We start from the raw sequence: 19,403 nt of genomic DNA, 5'->3' as shown, positions 1-19,403 counted from the left end.
TTGAGTCTCAAAGCAAAGGGTCTGAATACTTATGTAAATAAGGTATTTATGATCTTTATTTTTAATACAAAAATACAAAAACCTGTCTGCGCTTTGTCATTATGGAGTATTGTGTGTAGATTGATGAGGAAACTAAATATTCTTTAAAATGACTAAAACCAAATCAAAACTGTATAGAAATGATAATAGACCTACATTTATACAAGTTTATTGACTGGGTCCAGCTCACTAATAATCACCTAAATGTAAACAGTCAGGGATTATTGGAAATTCCAAAAATGATGGTTAAAGGACTATCTTTTGCAAATTTTGACGGCAAGGAAATATAACCAATTATCAGAGCGGGCCTCCCGGATCTCGTTGAAGACCAAATGTGGCCCCCCGGGCAAAATTAGTTTGACACCCTTGATGTACAGAAATATTTCAACCTTTTCTGTGATTTTCAAGCAGATTTTCCTTCACTTTGAAAATGTGAAGTAGGTTGTGGGTCGGTAGGAAAATGTTTCAGTTTAATTCCTTTTTAGATGTAGTGTAGTTTTAAGGCAGCAAAATGTGACAACTTTGCAAGGGGTGTGTATATAGACTTTGGCTGGCGTGTAGGATCTATAGGATTATCCAATCAGGTGTGAGCGTTTCATGTGTAGCTGGTTCAGCTTCAACCCCCACCTGGCTCACTAGTCTTTGACTTATAATCTTTTAATACAATGTTTCCCCATTCCAAAATGACCCCATGGCATGCTCCCTACCCCTATGAACTTCGTGGTATGGTAAATCTGACAGGATTGGATGGGTGGTGGATGTAAGTAATATGGCACAAAAGGGTGGATGAAATGTAAAAAGAGGATGAACGAGTGGAAAGGGAAGATGGCTATGTAGCCCTAGAGGGGAGGAGGAGGACAAAAGAGGTAGTGAGTTGTCTCTTCCTGTTTGTAACAGGTCACAGGAGATGAGAGTGGAGGCTGCAGCCATGCTGTCCTCAATCAGAGGGCCCACATAGGTAAAGAGATGGACGACTAAGTCTACCTTGAGGGGGGTCTAACAACTGGGAAGAGGGAAGGAAAGCAGGAAGTGTGTGTAAATAGTCTAAATAGTCTAAATAGTCTAATAGTCTAGCGGTCACCTGTCCTTAATCTACACTGATATGAAAAAACCCAGGATGTGTGTAAGCGATAGGTGTTGGATACTTTGCTTGCACCAGTTCAGTGTGATCATCACTGGATGTTCTGGGGTTTTCAGATCAAAGTAGAGCTGCTGATACAAGGACAAAGCGGGAAATAAAGGCCATATTACCTACGCCTCAACAGCCCCTCTCTCTCTCTCTCTCTCTCTCTCTCTCTCTCTCTCTCTCTCTCTCTCTCTCTCTCTCTCTCTCTCTCTCTCTCTCTCTCTCTCTCTCTCTCTCTCTCTCTCTCTCTCTCTCTCTCTCTCTCTCTCTCACACACGCACACACACACACACACTTTTACTCTCCTCTTTTCTCTGTGCATGTGTGTATGTGTCTCAGGGAGAGGAGATATATAGCAGCTGAAAAGAACACACAAACACATAAACAAACACACAAACACACCCACACGAGAGCACTCCTCCACTCCTATCCCTCAAAAGTCAATGGAACAAACACGGTTGTAAGCTCTGTCAAAACCAGTGTTCATTCGTTCAGCTCTCCACCACGACATATATCTGATGCAGCGTCAAGGAGGGCAAAGTCCATTTTCTTATCATTTACACTTCAAACTACGTTAACATTCAGCGATGCTTGCTAGTGTCATGTAATTACAGTCCCCCCAGGATTCCTCAATTGTTACATTTTTTGCTAAATCAACAATTCCCCACATAGTATGCGAGGGCTTGCACATTTGACCAATCACTGCACTATTTATGCATAAAACAGTCCAATCATCTAAATTCTATTGCATAAAATTACCCATCACAGCAGTACAAAGAGGGCTCACTATTTCATCCAATCACTGTACATTTACCACATAATAAAGTTCAATCAAGCCACACGTCAACAAAAGTTTTCCCTCATCAGAGCATTTTTGCGACAAATTTGACAAAATCACTGCATATTGCACCTAACCTCTGTTGCTATTCAGAAGCAAAAGGAGGTGAATAGGGAAATCGCTCAAAAGCTAAGGACCTGTAGGATCATAGACATGACTTTCTCAAGCAAAGGCCACATTTGGACTCACATTTGGAGTAGCGGATAACGCGTGGAGATCCCCAACACGTTTAGCGAAGGCCACATTTGGATGCAACATCACCTTAAAGTCGCCTGGTTAGAACTGAGTAGCGGATAACGCGTGGAGATCCCCAACACGTTTAGCGAAGGCCACATTTGGATGCAACATCACCTTAAAGTCGCCTGGTTAGAACTGAGTAGCGGATAATGCGTGGAGATCCCCAACACGTTTAGCGAAGGACACATTTGGATGCAACATCACCTTAAAGTCGCCTGGTTAGAACTGAGTAGCGGATAATGCGTGGAGATCCCCAACACGTTTAGCGAAGGCCACATTTGGATGCAACATCACCTTAAAGTCGCCTGGTTAGAACTGAGTAGCGGATAATGCGTGGAGATCCCCAACACGTTTAGCGAAGGCCACATTTGGATGCAACATCACCTTAAAGTCGCCTGGTTAGAACTGAGTAGCGGATAATGCGTGGAGATCCCCAACACGTTTAGCGAAGGCCACATTTGGATGCAACATCACCTTAAAGTCGCCTGGTTAGAACTGAGTAGCGGATAATGCGTGGAGATCCCCAACACGTTTAGCGAAGGCCACATTTGGATGCAACATCACCTTAAAGTCGCCTGGTTAGAACTGAGTAGCGGATAACGCGTGGAGATCCCCAACACGTTTAGCGAAGGCCACATTTGGATGCAACATCACCTTAAAGTCGCCTGGTTAGAACTGAGTAGCGGATAACGCGTGGAGATCCCCAACACGTTTAGCGAAGGCCACATTTGGATGCAACATCACCTTAAAGTCGCCTGGTTAGAACTGAGTAGCGGATAATGCGTGGAGATCCCCAACACGTTTAGCGAAGGCCACATTTGGATGCAACATCACCTTAAAGTCGCCTGGTTAGAACTGAGTAGCGGATAACGCGTGGAGATCCCCAACACGTTTAGCGAAGGCCACATTTGGATGCAACATCACCTTAAAGTCGCCTGGTTAGAACTGAGTAGCGGATAATGCGTGGAGATCCCCAACACGTTTAGCGAAGGCCACATTTGGATGCAACATCACCTTAAAGTCGCCTGGTTAGAACTGAGTAGCGGATAACGCGTGGAGATCCCCAACACGTTTAGCGAAGGCCACATTTGGATGCAACATCACCTTAAAGTCGCCTGGTTAGAACTGAGTAGCGGATAACGCGTGGAGATCCCCAACACGTTTAGCGAAGGCCACATTTGGATGCAACATCACCTTAAAGTCGCCTGGTTAGAACTGAGTAGCGGATAACGCGTGGAGATCCCCAACACGTTTAGCGAAGGCCAAAGCGAATGATCTCCGTGAACCAAGAGCGTTGATGCATGCCACTACTGACATATTGACATCCTTCCTGTTTGGGCCTGTCCGGGGGTGTCCCTCCTGTCTCAGCCTCCAGTATTTATGCTGCAGTAGTTTATGTGTCGGGGGGCTAGGGTCAGTCTGTTATATCTGGAGTACTTCTCCTGTCCTATTCGGTGTCCTGTGTGAATTTAAGTGTGCTCTCTCTAATTCTCTCTTTCTCTCTTTCTTTCTCTCTCTCGGAGGACCTGAGCCCTAGGACCATGCCTCAGGACTACCTGACATGATGACGCCTTGCTGTCCCCAGTCCACCTGGCCGTGCTGCTGCTCCAGTTTCAACTCTTCTACCTTATTATTATTGGACCATGCTGGTCATTTATGAACACTTGAACATCTTGGCCATGTTCTGTTATAATCTCCACCCGGCACAGCCAGAAGAGGACTGGCCACCCCACATAGCCTGGTTCCTCTCTAGGTTTCTTCCTAGGTTTTGGCCTTTCTAGGGAGTTTTTCCTAGCCACCGTGCTTCTACACCTGCATTGCTTGCTGTTTGGGGTTTTAGGCTGGGTTTCTGTACAGCACTTTGAGATATCAGCTGATGTACGAAGGGTTATATAAATAAATTTGATTTGATTTGATGATATTGTTGGTTCTGACCACTACTGACCACTACTGGGCCGTGTCCAGTAGGCTGCGAGATGCATCCAGGGCCTCATCAAAAATAGCCCCATTGGAATGGTAGGCATTGGCACTGGCACTGGCAGAAACACACTGTGTCCCATACTTTTTTAGAACCAGGAAATACCAGCTGTACCATCAGTCCTGGATCTTCGACATAGGAACCACTCGGATTGCCTGCTTCTGGAGACGGGAGGATATATCCTCCCTCAAAATGGGCGCTTTAGGCCTCGGGAACAGTCAACGTGAGGATGCCACCGAAGTGTGGGGTACGCACAACAAATTGTAGCCTGTACCCTGACGTCACTGTTCACATGATCCAGGGCGACACTGCGCATACGCGCGATTGGTCGGAGCACACAGCAAGCCTCCAGTGAAGTGCCATCTGAAGGGGCGGGACGCCAACTCATGGACTGGGAGAGATTGGTTATTTTTCCATTTCTACTACTTTTGACAACCATGTGTCTGAACGTGGAGAAGGGACACTTTTCATTGAAATCACCTGCAGGGGACAACATTTTTGACACCCGTGAACACTGATGAACTTAGGGGTTTATGTGCCAAGGTTTGCCTAAAGCCTGGCCCACTCTGGGTACAAGGACTCCGGCGATCAGTGACATAACGAGCCTCACTCGGTTTAGGTGGTAAGATGCGTTCCGGTAACCGGCTGGCACCCAGCACTTGGCCTCACGCATTTAAAAATAGACACTGGGAAAATAACTTTATCTTGGAGGTTACCCAACCGACCAGTCATAGGCACTTGTAACAAAGTGCCTTGTAGCATGGATGGGAATGGGACAGACAGCTCTGAAAAACGGACCCCTTCGGTGGTAACAGGCAGGGACAATTCGTAATTCAATGGAATTCCCAGGAATCACCTACAGGGCCCATAATCTATATCAATAGACACCTCATAGGGACTAGTGAGCTACAGGGAGGAATCGGCAATGGGTCACCTATGGGGGAGGGGTGCCCCCTTGTGGACAGAGATTGATATACGCCTTGGACCCCGTGAACACCGTGGAGCGCAGGGTACCAGAGGGGCATTAAACATGGACAAGCTTCCAACACACGTTGTGCTTCCGTGAGACTGTATTGCCTGCATGAAGCCCGGCCCCTTTATGGGCACAGAGGGCTCTGGCATTGGCTAACGTAGTAACCTGTTTGCTGTAACAAAATGTGTGGGCACTGTCGTCATGGCAATGTTTTTGTAGATCGGCACAGCTGCTCTGGGCCTACTTCCTCATCGGAGGAGCACGGAAGCCCCTCTATATCTACTCCCTCCAACTCAAGGAATTGAAAATAGGAATGGGGTTGCCACAACGCTAGTAAGCTTCATTCACCGGAAGTTATGATGATAGCCGATATTAGCCAGGAGGCTCATTAGTCTAAGCTAGGCTAGTTAGCCTCTTTGACCAAAGCACGGTCCATTTAGAATAACCAAGCGACTTCAGGCTACGTATAGTAAACAAGACAGCTACACAAGCAACTCCACCATGGGGAGGAAGGAATAGCTAATAATATCTAGCTCGCCTCGGCAAGTTATCCAATCTGGCTAGAATGCTATGCAGTGCTCACACCAAACCCCCGAAAGAATGCTTTTATTTTATTTCACCTTTATTTAACCAGGTAGGGCAGTTGAGAACAAGTTCTCATTTACAACTGCGACCTGGCCAAGATAAAGCAAAGCAGTGCGATAAAAACAACAACACAGAGTTACACATAAAGAAACGTACAGTCAATAACACAAAATAAAATCTATGTACAGTGTGTGCATATGTAGAAGATTAGGGAGGTAAGGCAATAAATAGGCCATAGAGGTTAAATAATTACAATTTAGTATTAATACTGGAGTGATAGATGTGCAGATGATGATGTGCAAGTAGAGATACTGGGATGCAAAAGAGCAAGAGGGTAAGTAATAATATGGGGATGAGGTAGTTAGGTGGGCTATTTACAGATTGGCTGTGTACAGGTACAGTGATCGGTAAAGCTGCTCTGACAGCATATGCTTAAAGTTAGAGAGGGAGATATAAGACTCCAGCTTCAGAGATTTTTGTCATTCGTTTCAGTCATTGGCAGCAGAGAAATGGAATGAAAGGCGGCCAAAGGAAGTGTTGGCTTTGGGGATGACCAGTGCAATATACCTGCTGGAGCACGTGCTGCGGGTGGGTGTTGCTATGGTGACCAGTGAGCTGACATAAGACGGGGCTTTACCTAGCAAAGACTTATAGATGACCTGGAGCCAGTGGGTTTGGCAACGGATATGTAGTGATGGCCAACCAACGAGTGCATACAGGTCACAGTGGTGGGTAGTATATGGGGCTTTGGTGAAAAAACGGATAGCACTGTCATAGACTACATCCAGTTTGCTGAGTAGAGTGTTGGGGGCAATTTTGTAAATGACATCGCCGAATTCAAGGATCGGTAGGATAGTTTTACGAGGGTATGTCTGGCAGCATGAGCGAAGGAGGCTTGGGTGTGTCCCAGGATAAATTCACCTCTTCCCCATTCATTGAGGTGACTCTCTCCATGCAGACACAGATTTTGGTTGTGGCATTTTTGTGGCTGTTTTTGGTTGTTTGCGTTGGCACCTTTCAACACCCCTCATTATCACATTTATGCACACAACCACTCACTTACACTACTGATTACTGATTACACACACTATTGTTAATTATATTTAGTTGACTTTAGTTAAATAAATATATTTTGTTATTCCTTATCTCCATGTTGTCTCCTTTTTTGATACGCACTTTGAGCCGGTTCATGACACCATGCTGTCTTGTCATGTGTTGCTGCCTTGCTATGTTGTTGTCTTAGGTCTCACTTTATGTAGTGTTCTGTTGTCTCTCTTGTCGCAGGAGGTCTTTTGCCTTTTGGTAGGCCGTCATTGTAAATATTTGTTTTGAACTGACTTGCCTAGTTCAATAAAGGTTAAATAAAATAAATAAAGATCCATAAAAACTTCAGCATGCTCGACCACTAAAGGACAGTTTACAGTAGTTGGCGCAACATAAGACAGTCTCGTGTTCCAATTGTTTGTTTTAATAGCGTGAACCGTTCCTGTTCACACTGAGGTGAAGAGCGGAAATTTGTAAGGAATGAATCTGAGCCTCACACTTATCACCTGTGGAAGGCGGGACTTCCAGCGAAGCGCGGATTTCATTGGCCTTGTCATGCGTGATTGTATATCCGAAGTCATGAGAGTGCGACTCCCCCATAGTATGTTGTACCGAAGTTGGCTGACTGAAAGGTAACTGAAATCCGTTTAACCTCATTTTCACCAGCATGTCACTTGTGCAATTAGATGCGACAAAACTCTTAATCACCTTTACTCCACACACAGAAACGCATACAAGGCTCTCCCTTGCCCTCCCTTTGGCAAATCTGACCGTAACTCTATCCTCCTTATTTGTGCTTACAAGCAAGCACTCAAATAGGAAGTACCAGTGACGCACTCAATACAGAAGTGGTCCGATGAAGCAGATGCTAAGTTACAGGACTGTTTCACTAGCACAGATTCATCCGATAACATTGAGGAGCTTACCACATCAGTCACCGGATTCATTAATTAATAAGTATTTTGACGACGTCGTCCCCACAGTGACTGTACGTACATATCCCAACCAGAAGCCATGGATTACAGTCAACATCCGCACTGAGCTAAAAGCTAGAGCTACCGCTTTTTAAGTAGCGGGACACTAATCTGGACGCTTATAATGAATCCCGCCATGACCTCCGACGAGAAATCAAACAGGCAAAGCGCCAATAGAGGACTAAGACCGAATCCTACTACGCCCACTCTGATGCTCATTTGATTTGGCACGGCGTGCAAACTATCACATCTTACAAAGGGAAACCCAGCCGCAAGCTGCCCAGTGACACGAGCCTACCAGACGAGATAAATGTATTCTATGCTCGCTTTGAGGCAAGAAACAGTGAACCATGCATGAGAGCACCAGCTGTTCCGGACGACTGTGTGATCTTGCTCTCCATTGCCGATGTGAGTAAGACCTTTAAACAGCTTTACATTCACAAGGCTGCAGAGCCAGACGGATTACCAGGATGCGTACTCAGAGGACGTGTACCAATCATTTAGTTTGCTGTCGACAAGACAGTGGTAGGCCTGATCACTAATGACAATGAAACAGCCTATAGAGAGGCAGTGTGGTGCCAGGACAAAAAACGTTCCTTCAACATCAGCAAGACAAAGGAGCTGATTGTGGACTACAGGAAACGGAGGGCCGAGCACACCCCTATTCACATCGATGGGGCTGTAGTGTAGCGGGTCAAGAGCTTCGAGTTCCTCGGTGTCCACATCACTTAGGAATTAACATTGTCCGCACATACCAACACAGCTGCATCACCGCTTGATATGGCAACTGCTTGGCATCCGACCGCAAGGCGGTACAGAGGGTAGTGCGTACGGCCCAGTACATCAAGGACCTCTATAAAAGGCGAGAAATGCACGTCTAGCGGTACCGATACACCAAGTCTGGAACCAACAGGGCCCTGAAGAGCTTCTACCCCCAAGCTAAAGAGTTAACCAAATAGATACCCGGACTATCTGCATTAACACTCTTTTGCACTAACTCTTTTGACTCATCACATAAGCTGCTGCTACTGCTTATTATCTATCCTGTTGCCTTGTCACTCTCCCACTTTCTATACAGTACATACAGTATCTACCTCAATTACCTCATACCCCTGCACATCAACTTGTTACTGGTATCCCAAATACAGTATATAGCCAAGTTATCGTTACCCATTGTGTTTTATTCCTTGTGTTATTGTTTTTCAATTATTTGTCTATTTTTCTCTCTGCATTGTTGGAAAGGCCCTGTAAGTAAGCATTTATCTGTTAGTCTACACCTGTTGTTTATGAAACGTGACAAATCAAATTTGATTTGATACTGTGAATACAAAGTCAAGGACCTCCCATGGCTATTCGGCGCTAAACTCCCTAATGCTCGAAAAAGCCAGATACCATTTCTATTTGGAATTAACGCATGGCCAGTTGTAAATGGAATCGGATAGAAATTCTCCATATAGCTAGCAGACTATGCAATCCAATGAATAGAGCCATAGAGTAGACAACAGATGGAGCAGGTCAAATGTAATTGTCATGTACTGTCATGTTGTCTTGTCTCTGTCCTTTCCCTTCACCCTGTCTCCCTCTGCTGGTCGTTGTTAGGTTACCTTTTCTCCCCCTCTTTTCCCCCAGCTGTGCCTTGTCTCCTCCTAACCACCTCGTCACCCCTTTTTCCCACCTGTTCCTTTTTTCCCTCTGATTAGGTCCCTATATCTCTCTCTGTTTCTGCTCCTGTCCTTGTCGGATTCTTGTTTGTTGTGTTTCATGCCTGAGCCAGACTATCGTCATGTTTGCTGTAACCTTGTCCTGTCCTGTCGGAATCTGCCGGTCTATCTGAGCCTACCTATGTTTGGTTATTAAAGAAGCTCTGTTTAAGTTAGTTCGCTTTTGGGTCCTCATTCACTCACCGTAACAGAAGAATCCGACCAAGAATGGACCCAGCGACTTCGGATCTTCTCCACTCAGCCGTCGAGATCCAGGGAGCGATGCTAGGCAGACACGAGCAGGAATTGTCTGCTGCTCGACATGCCGTTGAGACCCTGGCCACCCAAGTCTCCAACCTCACAGAACAGGTTCACCATCTCCGCCTCGATCCACCGGCCACTTCCAGGGCTTTCGAATCTCCGGAGCCCAGAATCAATAACCCGCCGTGTTACTCTGGGGAGCCCACTGAATGCCGCTCGTTCCTCACCCAGTGTGATATTGTGTTTTCTCTCCAGCCCAACACTTACGCCAGGAGCACTGCTCGTGTCGCCTACGTCATATCTCTCCTTACTGGACGGGCTCGTGAGTGGGGCACGGCAATCTGGGAGGCAAGGGCTGAGTGTACTAACCAGTATCAGGACTTTAAGGAGGAGATGATACGGGTTTTTGATCGATCTGTTTTTGGGGAGGAGGCTTCCAGGGCCCTGTCTTCCCTATGTCAAGGCAATCGATCCATAACAGACTACTCTATTGAGTTTCGCACTCTTGCTGCCTCCAGTGGCTGGAACGAGCCGGCTTTGCTCGCTCGTCTTCTGGAGGGTTTCCGCGCAGAGGTAAAGGATGAGATTCTCTCCCGGGAGGTTCCTTCCAGCGTGGATTCCTTGATTGAACTCGCTATTCGCATTGAGCGACGGGTTGATCTTCGTCACCGAGCTCGTGGAAAGGAGCTCGCGTTCTCCGTTGCCCCCCTCTCCGCATCACTACCATCTTCCTCTGCCGGCTCGGGTGCTGAGCCCATGCAGCTGGGAGGTATCCGCATCTCGACTAAGGAGAGGGAACGGAGAATCACCAACCGCCTCTGTCTCTATTGCGGTTCCGCTGGTCATTTTGTCACTTCATGTCCAGTAAAAGGCCAGAGCTCATCAGTAAGCGGAGGGCTACTGGTGAGCGCTACTACTCCTGTCTCTCCTTCAAGATCCTGCACTACCTTGTCGGTCCATCTACGCTGGACCGGTTCGTCAGCTTCCTGCAGTGCCTTAATAGACTCTGGGGCGGAGGGCTGTTTTATGGACGAGACCTGGGCTCGGGAACATGACATTCCTCTCAGACAGTTAAAGGAGCCCACGGCCTTGTTCGCCCTGGATGGTAGTCCTCTCCCCAGGATTCAGCGTGAGACGCTACCTTTAACCCTCACTGTTTCTGGTAATCATAGTGAAACCATTTATTTTTTAATTTTTCGTTCACCTTTTACACCTGTTGTTTTGGGCCATCCCTGGCTAGTTTGTCATAATCCTTCCATTAATTGGTCTAGTAATTCTATCCTCTCCTGGAACGTCTCTTGTCATGTGAAATGTTTAATGTCTGCTATCCCTCCTGTTTCCTCTGTCTCTTCTTCACAGGAGGAGCCTGGTGATTTGACAGGGGTGCCGGAGGAATATCACGATCTGCGCACGGTGTTCAGTCGGTCCAGGGCCACCTCTCTTCCTCCACACCGGTCGTATGATTGTAGTATTGATCTCCTTCCGGGAACCACCCCCCCCCGGGGTAGACTATACTCTCTGTCGGCTCCCGAACGTAAGGCTCTCGAAGATTATTTGTCTGTAGCTCTTGACGCCGGTACCATAGTCCCCTCCTCCTCTCCCGCCGGAGCGGGGTTTTTTTTTGTCAAGAAGAAGGACGGGTCTCTGCGCCCCTGCATAGATTATCGAGGGCTGAATGACATAACAGTGAAGAATCGTTATCCGCTTCCTCTTATGTCTTCAGCCTTCGAGATCCTGCAGGGAGCCAGGTTTTTCACTAAGTTGGACCTTCGTAACGCTTACCATCTCGTGCGCATCAGGGAGGGGGACGAGTGGAAGACGGCGTTTAACACTCCGTTAGGGCACTTTGAATACCGGGTTCTTCCTTTCGGCCTCGCTAACGCTCCAGCTGTCTTTCAGGCATTAGTCAATGATGTCCTGAGAGACATGCTGAACATCTTTGTTTTCGTTTACCTTGACGATATCCTGATTTTTTCACCGTCACTCCAGATTCATGTTCAGCACGTTCGACGTGTCCTCCAGCGCCTTTTAGAGAATTGTCTTTTTGTGAAGGCTGAGAAGTGCACTTTTCATGCCTCCTCCGTCACATTTCTCGGTTCTGTTATTTCCGCTGAAGGCATTAAGATGGATCCCGCTAAGGTCCAAGCTGTCATTGATTGGCCCGTCCCTAAGTCACGCGTCGAGCTGCAGCGCTTTCTCGGCTTCGCGAACTTCTATCGTCGTTTCATCCGTAATTTCGGTCAGGTGGCAGCTCCTCTCACAGCCCTTACTTCTGTCAAGACGTGCTTTAAGTGGTCCGTTTCTGCCCAGGGAGCTTTTGATCTCCTCAAGAATCGTTTTACATCCGCTCCTATCCTTGTTACACCTGACGTCTCTAGACAGTTCGTTGTCGAGGTTGACGCGTCAGAGGTGGGCGTGGGAGCCATCCTTTCTCAGCGCTCCCTCTCTGACGACAAGGTCCACCCATGCGCGTATTTTTCTCATCGCCTGTCGCCGTCGGAACGTAACTATGATGTGGGTAACCGCGAACTGCTCGCCATCCGGTTAGCCCTAGGCGAATGGCGACAGTGGTTGGAGGGGGCGACCGTTCCTTTTGTCGTTTGGACTGACCATAGGAACCTTGAGTACATCCGTTCTGCCAAACGACTTAATGCGCGTCAGGCGCGTTGGGCGCTGTTTTTCGCTCGTTTCGAGTTCGTGATTTCTTATCGTCCGGGCTCTAAGAACACCAAGCCTGATGCTTTGTCTCGTCTCTTCAGTTCTTCAGTAGCCTCCACTGACCCCGAGGGGATTCTCCCTGAGGGGCGTGTTGTCGGGTTGACTGTCTGGGGAATTGAGAGGCAGGTAAAACAAGCGCTCACTCACACTCCGTCGCCGCGCGCTTGTCCTAGGAACCTTCTTTTCGTTCCCGTTCCTACTCGTCTGGCCGTTCTTCAGTGGGCTCACTCTGCCAAGTTAGCCGGCCACCCTGGCGTTCGGGGTACGCTTGCTTCCATTCGCCAGCGTTTTTGGTGGCCCACCCGGGAGCATGACACGCGTCGTTTCGTGGCTGCTTGTTCGGTCTGCGCGCAGACTAAGTCCGGTAACTCTCCTCCTGCCGGCCGTCTCAGGCCGCTTCCTATTCCCTCTCGACCGTGGTCTCACATCGCCTTAGATTTTGTCACCGGACTGCCTTCGTCAGCGGGGAAGACTGTTATTCTTACGGTTGTCGATAGGTTCTCTAAGGCGGCTCATTTCATTCCCCTTGCTAAGCTTCCTTCTGCTAAAGAGACGGCACAAATCATCATCGAGAATGTTTTCAGAATTCATGGCCTTCCGTCAGACGTCGTTTCGGACAGAGGTCCGCAATTCACGTCTCAATTTTGGAGGGAGTTTTGCCGTTTGATTGGGGCTTCCGTCAGTCTCTCTTCCGGCTTTCACCCCCAGTCTAACGGTCAAGCAGAACGGGCCAATCAGACTATTGGTCGCATCTTACGCAGTCTTTCTTTTCGCAACCCTGCGTCTTGGTCAGAACAGCTCCCCTGGGCAGAATACGCCCACAACTCGCTTCCTTCGTCTGCAACCGGGCTATCTCCTTTTCAGAGTAGCCTCGGGTACCAGCCTCCGCTGTTCTCATCTCAGTTCGCCGAGTCCAGCGTCCCCTCCGCTCAGGCTTTTGTCCAACGTTGCGAGCGCACCTGGAAGAGGGTCAGGTCTGCACTTTGCCGTTATAGGACGCAGACTGTGAGGGCTGCTAATAAGCGTAGAACTAAGAGTCCTAGATATTGTCGCGGTCAGAGAGTTTGGCTCTCCACTCAGAACCTTCCCCTTAAGACGGCTTCTCGCAAGTTGACCCCGCGGTTCATTGGTCCGTTCCGTATTTCTCGGGTCATTAATCCTGTCGCAGTTCGACTTCTTCTTCCGCGATACCTTCGTCGCGTCCACCCTGTCTTCCATGTCTCCTGTATTAAGCCCGTTCTTCGCGCCCCCGCTCGTCTTCCCCCCCCCCCCCCCCCCATCCTTGTCGAGGGCGCACCCATCTACAGGGTCCGCAGGATTTTGGACATGCGTCCTCGGGGCCGTGGTCACCAGTACCTCGTTGATTGGGAGGGGTACGGTCCTGAGGAGAGGAGTTGGGTTCCCTCTCGGGACGTGCTGGACCGTGCGCTGATCGAGGATTTCCTCCGTTGCCGCCAGGTTTCCTCCTCGAGTGCGCCAGGAGGCGCTCGGTGAGTGGGGGGGTACTGTCATGTACTGTCATGTTGTCTTGTCTCTGTCCTTTCCCTTCACCCTGTCTCCCTCTGCTGGTCGTTGTTAGGTTACCTTTTCTCCCCCTCTTTTCCCCCAGCTGTGCCTTGTCTCCTCCTAACCACCTCGTCACCCCTTTTTCCCACCTGTTCCCTTTTTCCCTCTGATTAGGTCCCTATATCTCTCTCTGTTTCTGCTCCTGTCCTTGTCGGATTCTTGTTTGTTGTGTTTCATGCCTGAGCCAGACTATCGTCATGTTTGCTGTAACCTTGTCCTGTCCTGGCGGAATCTGCCGGTCTATCTGAGCCTACCTATGTTTGGTTATTAAAGAAGCTCTGTTTAAGTTAGTTCGCTTTTGGGTCCTCATTCACTCACCGTAACAGTAATGTTTACCAGGAATCTATCTTCTAACATTATTCACACATACAGTGCCTTGCGAAAGTATTCGGCCCCCTTGAACTTTGCAACCTTTTGCCACATTTCAGGCTTCAAACATAAATATATAAAACTGTATTTTTTTGTGAAGAATCAACAACAAGTGGGACACAATCATGAAGTGGAACGACATTTATTGGATATTTCAAACTTTTTTAACAAATCAAAAACTGAAAAATTGGGCGTGCAAAATTATTCAGCCCCCTTAAGTTAATACTTTGTAGCGCCACCTTTTGCTGCGATTACAGCTGTAAGTCGCTTGGGGTATGTCTCTATCAGTTTTGCACATCGAGAGACCGAATTTTTTTCCCATTCCTCCTTGCAAAACAGCTCGAGCTCAGAGAGGTTGGATGGAGAGCATTTGTGAACAGCAGTTTTCAGTTCTTTCCACAGATTCTCGATTGGATTCAGGTCTGGACTTTGACTTGGCCATTCTAACACCTGGATATGTTTATTTTTGAACCATTCCATTGTAGATTTTGCTTTATGTTTTGGATCATTGTCTTGTTGGAAGACCAATCTCCGTCCCAGTCTCAGGTCTTTTGCAGACTCCATCAGGTTTTCTTCCAGAATGGTCCTGTATTTGGCTCCATCCATCTTCCCATCAATTTTAACCATCTTCCCTGTCCCTGCTGAAGAAAAGCAGGCCCAAACCATGATGCTGCCACCACCATGTTTGACAGTGGGGATGGTGTGTTCAGCTGTGTTGCTTTTACGCCAAACATAACGTTTTGCATTGTTGCCAAAAAGTTCAATTTTGGTTTCATCTGACCAGAGCATCTTCTTCCACATGTTTGGTGTGTCTCCCAGGTGGCTTGTAGCAAACTTTAAACGACACTTTTTATGGATATCTTTAAGAAATGGCTTTCTTCTTGCCACTCTTCCATAAAGGCCAGATTTGTGCAATATACGACTGATTGTTGTCCTATGGACAGTCTCCCACCTCAGCTGTAGATCTCTGCAGTTCATCCAGAATGATCATGGGCCTCTTGGCTGCATCTCTGATCAGTCTTCTCCTTGTATGAGCTGAAAGTTTAGAGGGACGGCCAGGTCTTGGTAGATTTGCAGTGGTCTGATACTCCTTCCATTTCAATATTATTGCTTGCACAGTGCTCCTTGGGATGTTTAAAGCTTGGGAAATATTTTTGTATCCAAATCCGGCTTTAAACTTCTTCACAACAGTATCTCGGACCTGCCTGGTGTGTTCCTTGTTCTTCATGATGCTCTCTGCGCTTTTAACGGACCTCTGAGACTATCACAGTGCAGGTGCATTTATACGGAGACTTGATTACAGACAGGTGGATTGTATTTATCATCATTAGTCATTTAGGTCAACATTGGATCATTCAGAGATCCTCACTGAACTTCTGGAGAGAGTTTGCTGCACTGAAAGTAAAGGGGCTGAATAATTTTGCACGCCCAATTTTTCAGTTTTTGATTTGTTAAAAAAGTTTGAAATATCCAATAAATTCATGATTGTGTCCCACTTGTTGTTGATTCTTCACAAAAAAATACAGTTTTATATTTTTATGTTTGAAGTCTGAAATGTGGCAAAAGGTCGCAAAGTTCAAGGGGGCCGAATACTTTTGCAAGGCACTGTATATAACGCTCCTGCACTTGCTCAACAGTTTGCATTATATAGACAATGTTGTCCTTTCTAGCTTAGTGGAACTACTTATAGAATTCTTTGGGTCATCACATGAATACCTAAGAGGTAGCCAGGGGCAAATTACCTGCCCTCCAGGACACCTACAGCACCTTCACAGGAAGGCCAAAAAGGTCAGGACAACAACCACCTGAGCCACTGCCTGTTCACCCCGCTATCATCCAGAAGGCGATGTCAGTACAGGTGCATCAAAGCTGGGACCGAGAGACTGAAAAACAGCTTCTATCTCAAGGCCATTAGACTGTTAAATAGTAATCACTTGGCGGCTTCCACCCGGTTACGTAACCATGAACCTAAGAGGCTGCTGCACCATATACATTGACTTGAAATTACTAGCCACTTTAATAATGGAACTCTAGTCACTCTAATAGTTTTGTTTTACTCATCTCATATGTATATACTGTATTATATTCTACTGTATTTTAGTCTATGCCACTTCGACATTGCTCATCCTAATGTTTACATTTTCCTTAATTCCATTATTTTACTTTTAGGTTGTGTGTATTGCATGCATTGTTGTGAATTGTTAGTTATTACTGCCCTGTTGGAGCTAGAAACACATGCATTTCACTACACCCCCAATAACATCTGCTAAACATGTCTATGTGACAAATAAAATTTGATTTGATTTTAGGTGGGGCAAACACATGAAGTGGTGAAGTGGGGGTCCTACCTTGTACTTGATGCTGTCCTCCAGGGGCTCGCCCTCCCGGAGCCAGTTGATGGAGGGCTTGGGGTTGCCGGAAGCAACGCAGCTCAGGGTGATGCTGCCGCCTTCCTTGGCCTCAACGTACAGTGGCGGCGTGTCCGTGAAACTGGGGGGAGCTGTGAAGAGGACAATATAAAATAAACGGTGAGAAAAATGTTATTGGCAAATATCAGACTGGAAAATCTCTAATGTTCCAATGTTGTATGTGTTTTGGTGTGATATTTGTGTTTATATGTCTGTCTATGTCAATGTGTGAAGCCATAATGTGGAAAATAAAGTTGACGTATTCTGTTTCAAATGTATTAATCCAATGATCCACTACGAGAAGCTCTAGCTAGCAAACCTTAGATGTGTTGCTGGTAGAGGCGCAAAATCAAGTGAATATTTACAGACTTCGCTTGGACAATGTAATCATTACCACATACAAGTAATGAATACAATGCAGTAGTGTTTTTTGATCTTTTTACTGTATATGTGTATGTACTGTACTATGTGAGTAAGCTTCAACGAACATTTCCAATGTATATATTACTGTTAATACCTGCAAATGGCAAATAAACTACTTGAAATTGAAGTTTGGACCAAAATATGACCTGTGTTTAACCGAATAGCACAAGCCCTGGTAAAGTTTTATATTAACGTTCAGTAATAAACCATTTATAAAGGCATATACAAACAGTTTGTGCACCATTTATTAATCATTACTCCCACAAGGATCCCAATTTCAAACTCTTCTAAAAAATATGTGATCTTATACAGTTTCTTGCCATAGCCTTCTGTGACTTTAAATAATATTTCTCTCAAAGCTGTGTTTCCAGAAAAGTGTGTCCAGAGATTTGGTCAACTCCATCAGATTAGTCTAAAATCCTAAATTAATCAGGAATAACCATGGTCAGCTATACCATAAGGATCCCTTATTCATGTCTTCACTACATGTAATAGTAGTAGACCCTTCCTGCAGTCAAATGACATATGGAATCGCCCTCTAGTGGCCTCGGGTGGAATGTAGTTAATAATTCATAAATATAGTTTTTTTTAGACCTGTGTTTATATGTCAAACAGTTTTGTTATATTTCAGTCTGCTGTGAGCTACAGTACCAATCAAAAGTTTGGACACACCTACTCCTTCTAGGGTTTTTCTTTATTTGGATTATTTTCTATATTGTAGAATAATAGTGAAGACATCAAAACTATGAAATAACACATATGGAATCATGTAATAACCAAAAAAGTGTTAAACATTTTAGTTTTGAGATTCTTAAAAGCACCCACCCTTTGCCTTGATGACAGCTTTGCACACATGTTTTGTTGTTGTCAGAAAATAGAATGTGACATTTGAAAGATACAGTGTTTGTCTTTTTGGAAATTGAATTCAAATCTTACTGCTGGCAATGTCATAAGAACCCCCCCCCCCAAAAAAAAAAATCATGTGCTGTGGTCATATTCATAGAGTATGCAATGTAGGTCAAGGAAAGTGTACACATTATTTAAATGCATCCTCCACATGCGCCTTTGATCTAGCTCATCGTTTACAATAGGAAAAGTGAATGGGAAAAGAGGTTTGAAGTTTCCTCACCTGTCTGAGTCCTTTTGGAACAGTAATTAGTGACATTTTATATCAGTAATTGGTGACATTTTATTTCAGATATTCAAATCTCATATTCCCCAACATGGGGACAATTTGGAGACAATTTTGGGAAAAGTTGAGATAGTCCCGTTTTTCAAGAATCCCTGATTTATAGGAAAATGTTAGATATATTTCCATAAACATTCTGTGTTGTGTGCTTATTCTTTTATCATTGATATGATCTAGGTCATTTTCAGAGCTAAGAAGCATCAGGTACTGCTGGAATGTCTACGAATGTCATGCTCATCTTATGAGAAATTTCACTAGTTACTCAAAACCTTTATAAAGTATTTCTAAAGTATAAACAGCACTCACTGTTTATATTAGGGACAGCAAAAAACACTGATGATTTGAAAATGGTTTATAAATGTAGGAGTAATGATTAATAAATGACCATCACACTACTTAAGTCGGAAGTTTACATACACCTTAGCCAAATACATTTAAACTCAGTTTTTCAAAACTCCTGACATTTAATCCTTGTACAAATTCCCTGTCTTATGTCAGTTAGGATCACCACTTTATTTGAAGAATGTGAAATGTCCGAATAATAGTAGAGATCATGATTTATTTCAGCTTTTATTTCTTTCATCACATTCCCAGTGGGTCAGAAGTTGACATACACCCAATTAGTATTTGGTAGCACTGCCTTTTATTTGTTAAACTTGGGTCAAACGTTTCAGGTAGCCTTCCCACAATAAGTTGGGTGGATTTTGTCCCATTCCTCCTGACAGAGCTGGTGTAACTGAGTCAGGTTTGTAGGCCTCCTTGCTCGCACACGCTTTTTCAGTTCTGCCCACATATTTTCTATGGGATTGAGGTCAGGGCTTTGATGGCCACTCCAATACCTTGACTTTGTTATCCTTAATCCATTTTGCCACAACTTTGGAAGTATGCTTGGGGTCATTGTCCATTTGGAAGACCCATTTGCTACCAAGTTTTAACTTGCTGACTGATGTCTTGAGATGTTTCTTCAATATATCC

The 19,403-nt window shown here is 45.7% G+C and overlaps 1 protein-coding gene across 8 annotated transcripts in view; it reads right to left on the bottom strand.

The window, feature by feature from the left end:
• LOC110533527 (protein turtle homolog B) overlaps nucleotides 1–19,403 on the bottom strand; it is a 192,222-nt gene that overhangs the window by 90,701 nt on the left and 82,118 nt on the right. For all 8 annotated transcript variants that reach the window (XM_090186172.1, XM_090186171.1, XM_090186177.1 and 5 more), the window contains exon 4: nucleotides 16,757–16,908. In XM_090186172.1, coding sequence (XP_090042298.1) covers nucleotides 16,757–16,908 — 152 coding nt within the window. The remainder of the gene's footprint in view (nucleotides 1–16,756; nucleotides 16,909–19,403) is intronic.

Source organism: Oncorhynchus mykiss, chromosome 10, assembly GCF_057628025.1.
Source record: "Oncorhynchus mykiss isolate SJ-2025 chromosome 10, ASM5762802v1, whole genome shotgun sequence".
In the NCBI taxonomy this organism is placed as follows: Eukaryota; Metazoa; Chordata; class Actinopteri; order Salmoniformes; family Salmonidae; genus Oncorhynchus; species Oncorhynchus mykiss.
Note: the sequence above shows the minus strand (reverse complement) of the source record. Positions and strands in the feature narration are given on the sequence as shown.